Genomic DNA, 17,608 nt, shown 5'->3' with positions numbered 1-17,608 from the left:
TCGTCCCCTTCTCCTCCTGCTCCCAATCCCTCCCAGCATCAGAGTCTTTTCCAATGAGTCAACTCTTCGCATGAGGTAGCCAAAGTACTGGAGTTTCAGCTTTAGCATCAGTCCTTCCAAAGAAATCCCAGGGCTGATCTCCTTCAGAATGGACTGGTTGGATCTCCTTGCAGTCCAAGGGACTCTCAAGAGTCTTCTCCAACACCACGGTTCAAAAGCATCAATTCTTCAGCATTCAGCCTTCTTCACAGTCCAACTCTCACATCCATACATGACCACTGGAAAAACCATAGACTTGACTAGACGGACCTTTGTTGGCAAAGTAATGTCTCTGTTTTTCAATATGCTATCTAGGTTGGTCATAACTTTTCTTCCAAGGAGTAAGTGTCTTTTAAATTCATGGCTGCAGTCACCATCTGCAGTGATTTTGGAGCCCCCCAAAATAAAGTCTGACACTGTTTCCACTGTTTCCCCATCTATTTCCCATGAAGTGATGGGACCAGATGCCATGATCTTCGTTTTCTGAATGTTGAGTTTTAAGCCAACTTTTTCACTCTTCTCTTTGACCTTCATCAAGAGGCTTTTTAGTTCCTCTTCACTTTCTGCCATAAGGGTGGTGTCATCTGCATATCTGAGGTGATTGATATTTCTCCTGGCAATCTTGATTCCAGCTTGTGCTTCTTCTAGCCCAGCATTTCTCATGACGTACTCTGCATATAAGTTAAATAAGCAGTCTTGACATACTCCTTTTTCTATTTGTAACCAGTCTGTTGTTCCATGTCCAGTTCTAACTGTTGCTTCCTGACCTGCATACAGGTTTCTCAAGAGGCAGGTCAGGTGGTCTGGTATTCCCATCTCTTTCAGAATTTTCCACAGTTTATTGTGATCCACACAGTCAAAGGCTTTGGCATAGTCAATGAAGCAGAAATAGATGTTTTTCTGGAACTCTCTTGCTTTTTCCATGATCCAGCAGATGTTGGCAATTTGACCTCTGGTTCCTCTGCCTTTACTAAAACCAGCTTGAACATCTGGAAGTTCATGGTTCATGTATTACTGAAGCCTGGCTTGGAGAATTTTGAGCATTACTTTACTAGCGTGTGAGATGAGTGCAATTTTGTGGTAGTTTGAGCATTCTTTGGCATTGCCTTTCTTTGGGATTGGAATGAAAACTGACCTTTTCCAGTCCTGTGGCCACTGCTGAGTTTTCCAAATTAGCTGGCATATTGAGTGCAGCAGGGTGCAGCCAAAATAAAATAAAATAACAGCAGCACATGGTACAGAAATATGTATTATCAGAAGTTATAAAGTGAAAAATAGAGTTAGCATAATGCTAAAAGTTTCTTGTGATATTCCTTGAGAACCATTTCTATTCTTTTATTGACATATACCTATTTTCCCTGTGCATCAGGGGGATGACTCTACACATCGTGTTCTGCAACCTGCTTTGGCACTTAATAAAATTCTGAGGTGCTTCTGAGGCAGCACATGCCACATTCTTTTTCACATCTACACAGTATTCTGTCACACAGTTATCACCTAATGCATTTAACTAGTCCCAACTGATAGCTAATAGGTTCCAATAGGTTTTGATTATGGAAAGCAATGATGCATACAGCCCTGTATGGATGTGTATGGGGTGTGTGTGTGTGTCTGTGTGTCTGTGTGTGTATCCTACAGTGCTTTTGTGAGACTATCTACTGAATAAATTCCCAGGAGTCAAATTGTCAGAACAAAGACACATGCATTTTAAGCTTGGGTGAATACAGCTAAATTGCCCTCCAAAAGGCTGTACCAATTTATACTCTTGATCCCACAGCATCTTTGCCTCGTGCCTTGATTATCAAGAAATGTACATTTTCATCTCTTTTTTGAGAGGAAGATTGAGTTTCTTCTTTCATAGCTATAGGTATATAGCCATATATAGGTCTATGTAGATCCTGCTTGGCAAGATAAGATAGATAAATATATAGATTTATAGACAGAGAGAAAGAGATCATTTTTGTTTATAGATTTTGGACCATATATTTTGGGGGCAGTTTATTTATTCACAAGGGATCCTGCAATTTGAGGAATTAACCCTCCATTTTTTACTTACATTGCCAATAGTTTTTCTTAATTTGCTATTTTTTATTTTGTTTCTGGAATTTTTCGCAAATATGAAAGTTCTGTGGTGTTTTTATTTTTGGTAATCAAATTTATTAATCTTTTTCTTTGTAACTTCTGAGTTTTGTGTCCTATTTAGAACTTAGAATGGCTTTCCATACTCCAAAACTACAAATATATTTACTATAAAAACTTTCCAAAACAAAAATTTCAGGAATGTGAAAACAATGGTCTGGAAACCTAGGCTTCCTCTATTAATAACAGGAACAGTAGTCAAAATTTATGTAAAACATGCTTCATGCAACATGTGACCTCAGGTTAGATTTCCATAGCTATTATTAATATTATCATGACAGATACAAGGAAATACTACTTAGCAGCATAATCTGAAGGTCTTCAAACCTTTAAATGCTCAAAAACTCACACATATTCACACACATTTCCAGGGTGGGTTCATGGCTATATTTTCATACCACTGGGGAGATAGATAAGGATATGACATCTAAAAAAGATATATATTTAAGATGGTCAGTAGAGAGATTGTCTGAAGATATGCAACATAGAGGAAGACCATATGCCAAGTGTTGGGCTATTAAAAGAATAACTATGCAGTTTTTTTAAATCTTTTATTATTAATGCCCTATTTTGTTAGGAATAATCCAGAAAGAATAGTTTTATAACAGAGTAAGACTGAAAATAAATCCTTCAAAATGCCATTGATAGAGTGGACATGAGCTGCACATTACCTAAAACAAGAGTGTGTGCATGCATGTGTCTATGAGTGTGGGCGAGTGTGATACTGTGGCTACAGAGAGAGTTCAGCTGAGGTAGATACAAAAACTTGTAAAAGTTAGCACAACACCATTTGCTGGTTTCTTTATGGTACTCTAACACCTCCTTGCAAATTCAATAGAGACAGTTTTCAAAAATATATTTTTATTGTGTATATAAGAAGTGAAAGAGTTAGCATATGCTGACCCATATTTTTTCAGTCAAACACAAAATCTTTAAAAAGAAAATCTACCAGCAACAAACAAAGTTTAAAGATCCAATATGTCTTGCTTATAGAGTAATTCCCAATGCTAGACTCCATGGCTACAGTCAAACCATAAAGTGCTTACTTAAAGTGCAGGAGCTTGGACCCTTGACATCTTAGAAAGATGTCATTATTCAGCTTCTCTTTGAAGGCCCAGACATCAGCATTTTTAAAGTTCTACCAGTGATTCAACTTTGGGGACCACTATTCTCTGGCAAATGTAAACTAGTCTCTTGCAGGGGGACTCTATTGTATGGTGTTGTTTTTGTGCACTGGTTTTTGCACGTCTCCCTTCACTGTGTTGGGTACACGAAGGGCACAAGCTCCAGTGTCCCCAGTGAGGCCAAGTCACACCACAGTGTCAGCACATTGGCTTTCTGGATGCTGAGAAACTTCACCCTGACAAACACTAACCTTCTTGCAAGCAGTAGCTTGGCACTGCAGAAATTTTGTTCATGAAGCCAAGGCGTAGATTAAAAAAAAAAAATGGCGTCTTTCTAATTCTGAGATGAAACAAAAGGTATACTCTTTCTTCCCATCAACCAGATGAATAATTTCAACAGGATATATAGGAACTACAAAACCCAAATGAAACCATGGTCTCTAAAAGTCAAATTAAGGTGAATTCATGCTAACTGAAGTAAGGTCAGTGCTAAGGCAGACAAAAATGTCTTGGCTCAACATGGAGTCACTGAAAAAGGAGTGTGAATGGTAATTTCCCTTTAGTGGGAAAGAAGGTACCAAAAGCCAGTTTAGCCAACTCCAGCAGCGTATTCTATTGAGCCCATCACTGTGTTTACGCTCAAGATGTTACTGGGTAAAATGTTTAGGTGTTTGTAAGCCTCTCTAATGTAATTTTCAACAAGAAGAATTTGTGGTGGTTACAGTACCCACAATTTAATTTTAGCCAGATGCTTTTCCCAATTTTTAAATTTATTTTTAGCCTAGCACATGGCTTCAGTGGAAACTGAAAATGAGAGCTAGACACAGTTTTCATCACATATGCAGAGTGAAAATAGTAACACTTGGTGTATTTTGTGCAGATTATTTTTTAGGAAAGTGATAAAATGCACTGTGAAAAAAACATAGTTTAAATATGCTAATGTTACTACCCAAAGTCTCCATAAGCAAGTAAGAAAGATCAAGTTAAGCAATACAGTTGGCTACAGTAATCTAAATATATTGTAGCATTTTGTTTAGCAGTTTTTATTTGGAAAACTTGAAAGGGTTTTTTTCTAGAATCAGCTGTCAGTGAAACAACAGAAGTGGCAAATATTTCTTAAACTATATTTGATGAATCGTCACAATAACTGACCAAACCTTAGGAAATACTTAAACTTTTTCACTCTTCCATACACAGACACACGCCTTTTGACTTTCAAGGGAAGTTTAACAGGCTGTCTCTACTTGTGTTCCCTTTGTTTGTTCAGATAGTCTTAGGTGGATCTGTGGGTAGGTAGGTAAAACCGATTCGCAGGGTAGAGTTATCCTATCTATGTTATGAGAATTGTTGATATGACCACGGAATTCAAACTTTAAAGTGAATTTACTTGCACATAACCTGGAACAAAAACTTCCTTTTCTGTGCCAGGAAATCAAAGGGCGGCATTCCTGCTACTCCAGAATAGGGGAACACTCCAAAAATCTTTTGTTTCACATGAGTCACCTTGAAAATTTAATATCCCATAATCACGTATAACAAACTGCAAATCACAGAACCACAAACAAGCATCAACTTACCGGAGATGTGGTTAATCGAAGGATAGTGCCATTTTTTATTTCATTTCTATTCTGGAAAAGAAGAAAAAAAAACTGTAAATCTTCAAGTGGAAGCTTGGGAAAGAAGAACACAAAGGCACATATCACCTAGCAGAGAGTCTATATATAAATAATATGCATTCATATGATTCGGTCTATTGTCACTTGAATAATTTTTAATTCTTTCTACAAAGGACTTTAATCTGGGTCCCAAGGCAATGGCACCCCACTCCAGTACTCCTGCCTGGAGAATCCCACGGATGGAGGAGCCCGGTAGGCTACAGTCCATGGGGTCGCTAAGAGTCGGACACGACTGAGTGACTTCACTTTCACTTTTCACTTTCATGCATTGGAGAAGGAAATGGAAACCCACTCCAGTGTTCTTGCCTGGAGAATCCCAGGGACGGGGGAGCCTGGTGGGCTGCCGTCTATGGGGTCGCACAGAGTTGGACATGACTGAAGCGACTTAGCAGCAGCAGCAGCAGATGCATTAACTTTATTTCCCCCTTCAATTCTTTTTTTTAAATTTAATTTTTATTTTAGAGTACAGCTGACTTATCGTGTTGTGATAGTTTCACATGTATAGCAAAGTGATTCAGTTATACATATGCATATATTCTTTTTCTGATTCTTTTCCTATATATGTTATTACAGAATATTGTATAGAGCTCCTTGTGCTATACAGTAGGTCCTTGCTGATTATCCATTTTTATATGTAGTAATGTATACATGTTAATCCTAAACTCCTAATTTATCCCCCCACTCCTCCCTTTCCCCTATGGTAACCATAAGTTTGCTTTTGGTGTCTGTGAGTCTATTTCTGTTCTGTTTCTTTCTATCATCATGGACAGCATACCATACAGAGGAAGTGAATATGAACCCAGAGAATAGATACATGGGACACAAGGATAGCAATCAAAACAAGCAAGTTTAAAAGATTATTAAAAGGAGTATTATCCAGCAAAATCATTCCTACATACATCCCCAAGAGAACCGAAACTACATAACCATACAAAAACTTGTACCTGAATATTCAGAGAAATTTTATTCATAACGGCCAAGGTATAAACAACCCAAATATCCATCAGCAGATGACTGGATATACAAAACATGGTAAATCCATTCAATGGAATATTACTAAGCCATTAAAAGAAACAAAGTATTGATTCATGCTACCACACGATCTTGAAAACATTAAGTGAAAGAATTGAGATGCAAAAGCTATGTATTTTATGATTCCATTTGTCAAAAGAGGTCCATCCATAGAGACAAGGAAACCGACTAATGGTTTCAAAGGGCTGATGGAGGAGGATTTGGGAGTGAGTGTTAACCGGCACAGGAATTTTTTTTCAGGGGTGATGAAAATGCTCTAAAATTGATGGTGGTGATGATTTTAGAAATCTGTGAATATAGTGAAATCCAACAAATTGAAGAATTAAAAGCCAGTGAGTTAAAGAGCCTCTTGATGAAGATGAAAGAGGAGAGTGAAAAAGCTGGCTTAAAACTCAGCATTCAAACAACAAAGATCATGGCATCCGGTCTCATCACTTTATGGCATAGATGGGGAAACAATGGAAACAGTGAGAGACTATCTTCTTGGGCTTCAAAATCACTGCAAATGGTGACTGCAGCCATGAAATTAAAAGACACTTGCTCCTTGGAAGAAAAACAATGACAAACCTAGACAGCATATTAAAAAGCAGATATATTACTTTGCCTACAAAGGTCCATATAGTCAAAGCTATGGTTTTTCCAGTAGTCATGTAGGGATGTGAGAGCTGGACAATAAAAATGGCTGAGCACCGAAGAATTGATGTCTTTGAGCTACGGTGCTGGAGAAGACTCTGGAGAGTCCCTTGGAGAGCAAAGAGATCAAACCAGTCAATCCTAAAGGAAATCAACCTTGAATATTCATTGGAAGGACTGATATGAAGCTCCAATACTTAGGACACCTGATATAAAAAACTGACTCACTGGAAAAGACCCTGATGCTGGGAAAGATTGAAGGCAGGAGGACAAGGGGACGACAGAGGATGAGACGGTTGGATGGCATCACCCACTCGATGGACATGAGTTTGAGCAAGCTCTGGAAGATGGTGAAGGACAGGGAAGCCTGGTGTGCTGTAGTCCATGGGGTTGCAAAGAGTTGGACATGACTGAGCAACTGAACAACAACAGCAACAAACTGAACACTTTAACAGGTGAATTTTTGGTCTGTGAATTATCTCAATAAAGTTGTTCTCTTTTTTGGGAAAAAAAAAGTTAAGAAGGAATCTGGTTTCTGGTTTCTTAACATTTGCTGGTTTCTATTGAACGTTGCCTTGAAGTTAAGAACAAACAGCATATATGAGCAGATTCCAAATTGGTCCATCTCCACTGAGCAAGTATATTGGAAGTGAGTGTTGTGAAGCTTTCACTTAGCATCTTTGGCATGCAAAGGAGAATTTCACTGGCAGTTTCCTCTTCTGCCACCAGAGTACGCACCATGCTCAGCTTTCAGGAGTTGACCTTCTGGGAGTCACACCACCGCATCCCCCACCCCGGAGCACTGAGCCAGGAGGTTAATAAAGTGCCTTGTGGGTCAATCTCCTGCACCATTTCTGACAAGCCACAAGCTAGAATTTGCTCAGGATGCAGCAGGCACATTGGAGTAGTAGGAAATTTCTCAGAATGAGATGCCATAAACACAGAATACTCACTCTCGCCCTCAGCCAATTCTGATGACTTATTGGAAAATGAATTTTCTAGAACAATTATCTGAAAGCGAGCAGGCCTCAGGCCAGTACTTTCTCCCAAAGAAATCCTAATCTGAACGTTTTACACTGAGTTCAGCAGGCCTGAAAGCTCCACACTGCTAGATCCAAACTTTCCTCGGGCAATTTCAGCCCAATTTAGAGCATCCCCAGCCAGACACCCTGGGCCACCTCTTGAGAGAGCAAGGTCTTCATTACCAGAAGTGTGTAGGCAAGGGCTGGATGACCACTGGGCAGCCCGGTTCAGTTATAAGATGGTGAAATGAATTTCAGTATTTTTTTAAAAAATCTTTCAACTCTAAAATTCTATGCCTCTAAGAGAAATGGAGAGGAAAACCAAAAATACTCATTATAGAATATTAAGGAAGCCAAATAGATAGCTATGTCTTTCCTGCTCAGGTTTTATATGAATGAAGAAATAAAGGAGTCAGAAGGTGAAAACCTAAAATATCTCCTTTATTAGTGATTATGGAACACAGGGCTGAGAATGATAACCAGCAGACAGCTAACGAAACCCTCAGATTAGCATACCTGTTGAGGTTAAGACCCAAGTCGGGTTCCTTCCCAAGAGGAAAAGGGGGCCTAGTTTATTCTTCCCAAGTAACAAATCAAGCAGGAAAAGAGGGTATAAAGAGGCCTGGAGGGTTTAGCAATAATCTCTCCTCGTGAAAATTAGTAGTGGTGATGAAGCACTCCTAATAAAAGCGGTAAATTAACATTTATTGAAAGGCACTGTGGTGAGGGATTTGGGGTTTTGTTGGAATGGTTATTTAACCATCATAACAATCTTATGTTCACTTTAAAGATAAGAAACCAAAGCTGCCAAGAGGATAAGTTATTTGCCCAACATCAAGGAGGGGGAGGGGGGACTCAAACCCCTCAGGGTGGGGGCAGATGACGTCAGAGGCTGTGCTCCCTCTGGAAAAGGTAAACAACTTAGACCTTGCATTCCTCGTTAGAGGGGCGAGCTCATCATCTGATTGCCATACATGAGAGCAAAGAAGTAAGTGCGGTATTAACAAACGCTCTGCAGATTCCCAGGTGCTCTCCAGGATGTCCTGGACATGAGGCACTGGGTGGAATTATGGCTGGGGTGACCTCAAGCAATTGACCTCCATGTTGACTCCTTCCACACAGACTCCTGACTTTCTGGGATCCAAGAATGAGTACTCTGAAGAGAGTCTTGAGGGTTGTTTATTTAAAACAAAAGCAGTGTCAAAACCACTGACAGGCAGGGCTGGGTTCAAATTCCATCTGACTCACACCACCTTGTAAGCTCAGTGCAAGCTATTCAACCACTCCAATCTAAAATGGGAAGAACAAGTCATTGCTTAGAGAATGCAGCAAGAACCAGATGTGACGTATGAGCTGTGCCTGGCCTAGAATTCTTTCAAAATGGGATTGTTACATTGAGAGCAGCACGCATCCCTTCTCAATCGGCAGCTGATTTGCTTTCTGTCTCTTCCTTATACCCAAAATACATTTTTTAATCAGTGTTTAGTATTTTGGAACAATAGATAAACAACAACAAAAAAAAAATAGAAAAGCCACAAATATATGCATTAAAAACTTTAAGGTCCCAACAGAAGGGTAGATCAAACTCAAAGAAAGAGCCAATGGTAGACATCTGCTTCGTAGACTTTTCCATCAAGAAAATCCCCTGGATGCCACCTCTCGTGCCACTGACTGATGATGACGCCTTTTGCTCTCCAAGGAAGTCGAACTTGGGATGTAAACACAGGAAAAGGCTTGGACTTATTCTTATTTCATAAGTCTCATCCAGACAGTGTAGGGCATCACTGATGAGTCGGGTTTCCGGCTAGGATAGTCTGAACTAGATCCACATCTCACTTCTTACCTGGGGAATCTGGTACAAGTGACATAGCTACCCTCTGTGTCAGCTTGTTCATGTGTAAAATAAGGATAGCACCCGTCTCCTAAGGCTGTTCTGAGGATTAACTGAAATAATCCATTTAAAGTGCTTAGGACAGAGAATGGCACCTTGCAAACGCTCATGAAAAAAGTTAGCTGCTTATTATTAAGTGCAAAAATAACATCCGAAAAGCACATTGCTGCATATGCTTACTTGTTTTGAGCCAGTCTCTATATGTAATCCAGCCAGTAAAAATAACAGTCCGTCTAGGTGATCTTGAGTCTCAGACTTCAGGAAGTCAGCAGCACATATCCAGCGGGATAACAAATGCTATCAACCATTCACCTATTCCATCAGCAGATCAGCACGGCTGAGGGGAGGTCTGGCACACAGCATGCTCCACATTAAAGGCTGAGGACCTGGCACCCACTCTTTTATCATACTCTCGGGCCTCTACATCTGTTTCAGAAGGGACTTCTTTGATGCAGTCCTCCAAGCATCCAGCAAGCGGTGTGTGTGTGTGTGTGTGATTTTACTTACTTATCCTGCCCATTGCCTGCCTCCCTCTACCTCCTGTCCATTCCCTCCAGCTTACCCTGACCAATTCACCTCCATCCGCTGATACTCTGCCCCAGCTGGCATGGATCCATTCTTCCTTAGTGAAGTGAGTAATACTCTAGCCAGCTTTGTCTGATCAACAGGTTATGTCAGTGACCTTTGGTAAGCAGATTTCAACAGGATCAATCCAGCAGCATTCAATAGAGGCACTTTTCTCAGGCCAGACAAGGAACATCATTAAATGACTTATAAAAGCATGTGTGTGTGCGTGACGGGAGTACTTCCCTGATGGTTCAGGGATTAAGGGGAAAAAAAAAAAAAAAGACTTTGCACTTCCAATGCAGGGATTACAAGTTTGATCTCTTATTGGGGAACTAAGATCCCACATGCTTTGTGGTATGGCCAAAGAAAAAAATTAAATTTTAAATTTTAAAAAATATATAAAAATTTTAAAAGACATGCACTTTAAAGAAAAGCATGTGGGAGAAGGAACAGCAACAACAAAAAAAAGTGAACTCCCTCCCTCCAAACAGAGAGGGGGATTCTGCAAAACTAAAGAATGTATTCATCAATTCACAGAGCCAAGAAACTGTCCCATGCCCCTCTCTGGGAAATCAGTCTTTAATCCCTGATTCTCATGGGATCTTCATAACACTGGCTTGAGAATCACTCTGAGTATTAAAATGCAGATTTCTGGGACTCCCCAGCCCGCCAAGCACACACTCAGGGGCCTCAGCGGCTACATTTTCACTATGCTTGCAAATAATTCTGATGCACAGTAAAGTTTAGAATCATCCCGGTCTAATTCATAAGACCATGCAGCACATTTAGAGTCAGTGTTTGGAATTTCAAGGTAATAAAGTAAGGCAAACAAGACTAATGGCAGCTCCTTAAAAATGAAGAAGAGAGCAGCAGAAAGAACATTTCTGCAGAGAATGTCCTAAAGTAACAGCACACAATGTACGGGAAGAATGACAAGGGCCCAGTGAAAGCCGCTAAACCCCGCTGTCACAGCTCCTGCCACCCAGCAGTGGCAGACTGTACTAGCCCCTGACATTCACAAGCATCTCCATAGGATGTCTTTGTGCTTCTTCACAGAACCAGCTCAGTGACTCGGCCTCTGTGTGGATCAGATAATAAGATTCCTCAGGAAAATGTCACTGTTGTCATATTTTGCCTTCTGAAATTTGTTTATCTCAGTAGGCCAACTTTCTATGTAGCCAGGCAATATTAAGAATTATTCCCTGGTCAAAAATTCCAAATTCTACCCCCTTCCTGTGACTGAGAAAGGAAAGCAGGAGGTCAGAGGGGGAGGGGGCACTCACGACCAGACCCCGCAAGTCCAGGCAGCTCCAGGACCTTTTCTCTGGTTCTGCCTTTGTCTGTCACTGTCTCTCTCCCCTGATGTGATGGGGTCCTTACTTTGGAAATAATACTAGGAAATAACGCTGTTCTTTGTATCCATTACTCAGTCATCACAGAGGCTGATTTTTCACTGTAAACCTGATCCTTTCTATCCTTTATGTGTCCATTTGCATGATCTTCAAATCTTTGGGCTGAGGGAAATAACTGAGGACCACATATGACATGCCGGTTGCTAGGTTACAGAGCAATGCCTCTAGACAGAGGACTACAGGTCTAACATTTGAGGAGGAGGATAGAAATACCCTAAAATAAACCTGAACCCCCAAAGGCCAGGAGAAAAAGGCTGAGAGGTGCGGTGGGGAAAAAGAATAAGAAAGAAAGGGTGGCAAACTCTTCTAAAAGCACATTTCACATAACTAATATTGCAGACTTCCCTGGGGTCCTTACCATCAAGGACCATGTTCCTTCCCAGCCCCACGCCCCAGCTCCATATAGCTTGAGCAATTCATCATCATCCATGGACGGAAGGATCTGGATGTGACTTCTTTCCACTCTTTTTTCATGCCACTAACTAGATTCTATTCTCAGTTATTGTCTTTCTTTAGTCAATTTATTTTTCATAACACCATGTACCATTCACACAATTCCCCAAAGCAAAAGAAGATAGACAAGACAGGTGATAAGGAATATTTAGCTAATTACCTATCTGTCCTATGTAAACACAGACCATGATAGGGGAGGGCCTGTTCCATCAGAACGCTTTGTTCTCTTTCTACCTGTAATAAGATCTGGGTAAAAGGAATGGAGAAAAGCTGGTAGACAGTCCTCAGGAGCCCAGGGAATCTATGGGATGTAGTGATCCCAGGGGAGAGCCAGAGGAGAATGCCTGTCCCCCTTTTCGTTTTCATCAACTGCTTGTAGGAGACAAAGAACAATGTTTTCTGGAAAAGAGCATGCTTATCTTAAAGGAACAGGCACTATTAGATTTCACTGCTGCTTGGAAAGAGGCACCTTTTAGAAAGCCAGGGAAGATGCTTGCTTTCTCAGCCAATTTCATATGGCAAGAGTAAGACACAACTACCTTTGCCGGTCCTAGGTCCGGGCCCTAGGACCAAAAACTCAGGGTAGAACCCAATCCATGTCTCTGTCCTTCTAACATCCTAGAGAAAAAACTGATTGAGTCCAATCTGTTAAGAAATAATAAAAGGTCACTATGTAGATAGCATATTCAAAAGCAGAGACATTACTTTGCCAACAAAGGTCCGTCTAGTCAAGGCTATGGTTTTTCCAGTAGTCATGTATGGATGTGAGAGCTGGACTGTGTAGAAAGAAGAGAGATGAAGAATTGATGCTTTTGAACTGTGGTGTTGGAGAAGACTCTTGAGAGTCCCCTGGAAGGCAAGGAGATCCAACCAGTCCATTGTAAAGGAGATCAGCCCAGGATGTTCTTTGGAAGGACTGATGCTAAAGCTGAAATTCCAGTACTTTGGCCACCTCATGAGAAAAGTTGACTCACTGGAAAAGACTCTGATGCTGGGAGGGATTGGGGGCAGGAGGAGAAGGGGATGACAGAGGATGAGACGGCTGGATGGCATCACCGACTCGATGGACATGAGTTTGTGTGAACTCCGGGAGGCCTGGCATGCTTCAATTCATGGGGTTGCAAAAAGTCGGACATGACTGAGCGACTGAACTGAACTGAACTGAACTGATGTAGATGGTGAATCAACCTTGAAGTCAGAGTAGTCAGTTCCCTTGAGCACAGAAGGTGACAGGGATAATTTTGGTAATACAGACAGTGGGGTAAGCACTAGCAACATCTCAATACAATAAACAAAGAGAAAACATTTAAGGCTTTTGAACATTATGACGGAGGGAATGTTTCAGAGAAATAAATCTGTCAGCAGCAGTGAATTAGAATGGAGAGTAAGTTAAAGAGATTAGGCAAGGTGGTGGAGGGTTGCAGCAATACACAGCTGCTTCCATCTCTGCAAGGCTTGGCATTCACTATATTAGACCCCGGATTCCAACCACAAGACTCCTGGCTGGGAGCATCTCCTGTCTCCAAGTTAACAATCCAATAGAGAGACCCAAGAACTGAAAAACTAGTAATAAGCTCTGTGACAAAAATCTGTGCCTTTCTTCCTACACATGACTTGCAGGACAATGAACAAAGACACATTTTTCATGGGTGATTTCATAATGTTTAGCAAAAGCCTTAAAAATCAAAATCAAATTCTATGAAGTTTTTTCCTTTGGAAACACCAGAAAGGCAAACATTTTATGAAAGATGTCCACCGAGGCATCATTTATAACAGAGAGAAAACAACTAAAAGCAAGCCCAGATACTTTAGTTATTCATTTACTGTCTCTTAACCCAAAATCCAACATTCTTGGCCCAACTGCATATTGGAGCTGGGCCCTGCAACCATTTCCCTTTTGCCATCTAGGAGAATGTTAAACTTCACCAACAGAGAGCACTGGAATGATCCTGCCCGGTCATCAAAAGGCGGTTCTCTTTTATCATTGTTATTATCATCACCATTATTATTACTATTATACAAAGAAGTCCACAGGCCTCATCCACCCTCAACCCTTCCCCTAAAATAACTTGTGACGGTCTATCTACTTTTTGGAACCCTATTCTAAAACAACCTGGGATTCTGTAAGGACAAATATTTTCTGATTCAGGTGAGTCAGTGACAATTCTCACCAGGCATTTTTTTTTTTTTGCTGCGCTGGGTCCTCACTGCTGTGAGTGGGATCTTTCTCTAGTTGGGCAGAGTAGGGGCTACTCTGGAGTTGCAATGCACGGGCTTCTCATTGCAGTGAATTCTCTTGTTGCGAAACACAGGATCTAGGCACATGGGCTTCAGTAGCTGTGGCTTGCAGGCCCTACAGCGAACACGTTCCAGTAGTCGTGACACACCGGCTTAGTTGCTCCGTGGTATGTGCATTCCTCCTGAACCAGGGATCAAACCTCTGTCCCCTTCATTGGCAGGTATGGAGTCTTATCCACGGCGCCACCAGGGAAGTCCTCTCCAGGCAACTTTTAACAACCTTGTGGCTTTTGTCTTTAAAAGCTCCTGACTCTCTTCCTTGGAATATTCTTTTGTGTTTACCCCAAACCTGTGTCTTCTGAATTGCAAATCTTAAGACCCCCCAAAAACTCTTTTCTAATATGCAGCCTCCTGCATTATTTTTAAGTTAGCACATAAAAAATGTAGGTTGCATAATAGTATTGCACTATGAATCCAAATTGATGGAATATATTATGTGTGTATAAACTGATAAAATGCTGATGTCCAGGTAGATCCAGTAACAACTGGGCAACAATGCTTTTTACTTACAACATATGAAAAAAAAGAAAAGAAATTTTTTAAAATGGCTGATATTGTGAGTATTTGCCCACCCCAGCTAATGAACATTGGTTATGTTTCTAGGGGAGAAAGCAATCTCCATGGTTTTGGACAGAAAGATGTGCACAAGCTAGGGTAAACCACATAGATCAGGCCTCCCCTATGGTCCCTTTTTTCTATCTATTTGAGATAGAGATTTCATTGCCAGCCCCTCCTGCTATCAATTTTAACATAACCCCCAATCAGATGGCATGTGTAAATGTTTAAACCTGGATTGTGAAGGGCAAATCTCAGTGGTCTCAGAAATCCACAAAGTGCTGGAGAAGAGAGCTGCACTTACAGGAAAGAAGCTTATGCTTGTAAAAAAAGAAAAGATTTTAAAGGGCCATTCCAGTGGCATTGACAAGCATCACTAAGGATGCTGCTTGTTTTTCTTTGGTCACGTAAGTCATGTCTGACTCTTTTGTGACCCCATGGACTGTAGCCTTAGGCTCCTCTGTCCATGCAATTTCCCAGGCAAGAATACTGGAGTGGGTTGCCATTTCCTTCTCCAGGGGATCTTCCCGACCCAGGGTTCAAACCCCCATTTCCTGCACTGGCAGGCAGATTCTTTACCACTGAGCCACCAGGGAAGCCCAGGAATGCTGCTAGAGCTAGGAAAATACAGATGCTATGGCCTACTCTAGGCAAAGCCAATGCAGACAACAGACTACGGAGTGAGAACGAGACGCAAACCTTTATGATGGAGAGGAGAGCTACTGAATAAAATGGGATGGAAACACCAGAAAAGGAAGAGTAACTGAGCTTGCTGCCGGTTTCAAAGAGACAGTGTGGTGTCTGGCATCTCGAACACAACCTGCTGTGATATGAGCCACCCTAACACTGGTATCAGATGGGACTGATCCAAACCTCGGCATCACTACTGACAGCTTTGTCACCTGGGCATTTGGCATAGAGCCTGGCACATAGCAGGTGCTCAGTGAACATCCAGTCAATTAATACATGGGCATGACAGCTCCTCCGAGCCCACCTCACTGCTATAAGGAAGATCGTCACACCTAGACCGTATGGTGTTGTCATGGGATAAAATTAGACAGTGCTAATAAAGGCTCTGCCTGGCACTGGGTAAGGACTCGATACATCATTCACAAAGAAGAGGCAGCTTGGGTACTGGGTACTGGAAATACGAAAAATCTGTCAGATCAAGAAGCGGGAACAGAAGTTCAGGCAGAGTAAATGCAGTTCAGGCCATTAGGTTCCCCTGCCTGAGATCCTGTAAGGCAAAGATTTAAAGAGTCTCTTTTCTTTTTGCCCCCTTTCATGGATGTTTTGGAAGTCTAGTGAAACCTACAGATTACTTCTACAAATAACATTTTTAAATGCATAAAATAAAATACAGAAGCTTGCAAAGAAACCAATAGTTATCCAAGTTTTTGAACTGTATCATAGTAATACATATGCTACTTTTTCAGTATCAGTTCAGTTCAGTCGCTCAGTCATGTCCAATTCTTTGTGACCCCATGAACCACAGCACGCCAGGCCTCCCTGTCCATCACCAACTCCCAGGGTCCACCCAAACCCATGTACATCGAGTCGATGATGCCATCCAACCATCTCATCCTCTGTCGTCCCTTTCTCCTCCTGCCCTCTTTTTTATCAGCAAACTTTTTCCATCAAGAGCCAGTTACTGAGAGGGAGGAGCCAAGATGGCGGAGGAGTAGGACGGGGAGAAGACTTTCTCCCCTACAAATTCATCAAAAGAGCATTTAAACGTCGGTAAATTCCACAAAACAACTTCTGAATGCCAGCAGAGGACATCAGGCACCCAGAAAAGCAACCCAATTCTTCGAAAGGAGGTAGGAAAAAATATAAAAGACAAAAAAAGAGACAAAAGAGGGAGGGACGGAGTTTCATCCCGAGAAGGGAGTCTTAAAAAGAGAGAAGTTTCCAAACACCAGGAAACCTTCTCACTGCCGAATCTGTGCCGAGCTTTGGAAGCACAGAGGGCAACTTAACAGGGAGAAAAAATAAATAAACAAGTAAAACTCGCAGATTGCGAGCCCTAAGGTAACTCCCCCAGCGGAGAAGCAGCGCAGACGCCTGCACACGCCATTGTCAAGCAGGGGCTGGGCAGGGAGGCGCGGCGCGGGCTGCATCGCTTAGAGTAAGAATCTGGCCTGAATACCCTGAGCGCTATCTGAGCGAAATAATTTGGGCTAGCAAACCAGACTGTGGGATATCTACCACGTGAAAAGCCAGCCCCAACCTAAGACACCGCCAGGCCCGCGCACGGAACAAAGGACTAAACAGAGATAGCCGGCTGCAGACCTTCCCCCTCCGGTGACAGGCAGCCAGAACCGGAAGGGGGCAATCGTAGCCCCAGAGAGACATTATCTATAAAACTGTAAGCAGGCTTCTTTGCTAACTAAAACTTCTTGGGGGTCTGGACAGTCAACATCTGCCTGAGAAGGTGCGCCGGTTTTACACCCAGATAACCGAGTGGCGGGGAGGCGATAAGTCGCAGCATTGGCGCTCGCCAAACACCTCATCACCTGAGCTGCTCGGACCTGGGAAGAGCACAAAATGCAGGCCCAACTGAGTCTGCGCCTCTGAGGACTACCCGAGTGCCTGAACCTGAGCGGCGTGGACCTGGGAGGTACATGCAGCCTAGGGCCAGCCTCCGATGGTTCCCGGTGGAGCAACCTAGAGCCTGAGCAGTGTGGGCAGGGAGGCTACACGCGCTGTGAGCGGGGGCAGACCCAGTGTGGCTGAGGCACTTCGAGCGCACGCCAGTGTTATTTGT

At 42.1% G+C, this 17,608-nt stretch overlaps 1 protein-coding gene across 5 annotated transcripts in view; it reads right to left on the bottom strand.

Annotated features, from left to right (window-relative positions):
• The window catches only part of ELMO1 (engulfment and cell motility 1), a 581,836-nt gene that overhangs the window by 390,524 nt on the left and 173,704 nt on the right, over positions 1 to 17,608 (bottom strand). For all 5 annotated transcript variants that reach the window (XM_070787263.1, XM_019958763.2, XM_019958762.2 and 2 more), the window contains one exon: positions 4,880 to 4,930. In XM_070787263.1, the coding sequence (XP_070643364.1) occupies positions 4,880 to 4,930 (51 nt within the window). The remainder of the gene's footprint in view (positions 1 to 4,879; positions 4,931 to 17,608) is intronic.

This window comes from Bos indicus, chromosome 4, assembly GCF_029378745.1.
Source record: "Bos indicus isolate NIAB-ARS_2022 breed Sahiwal x Tharparkar chromosome 4, NIAB-ARS_B.indTharparkar_mat_pri_1.0, whole genome shotgun sequence".
In the NCBI taxonomy this organism is placed as follows: Eukaryota; Metazoa; Chordata; class Mammalia; order Artiodactyla; family Bovidae; genus Bos; species Bos indicus.
The sequence above is the reverse complement of the archived record's forward strand: the minus strand, read 5'-3'. Positions and strand labels throughout refer to the sequence as shown.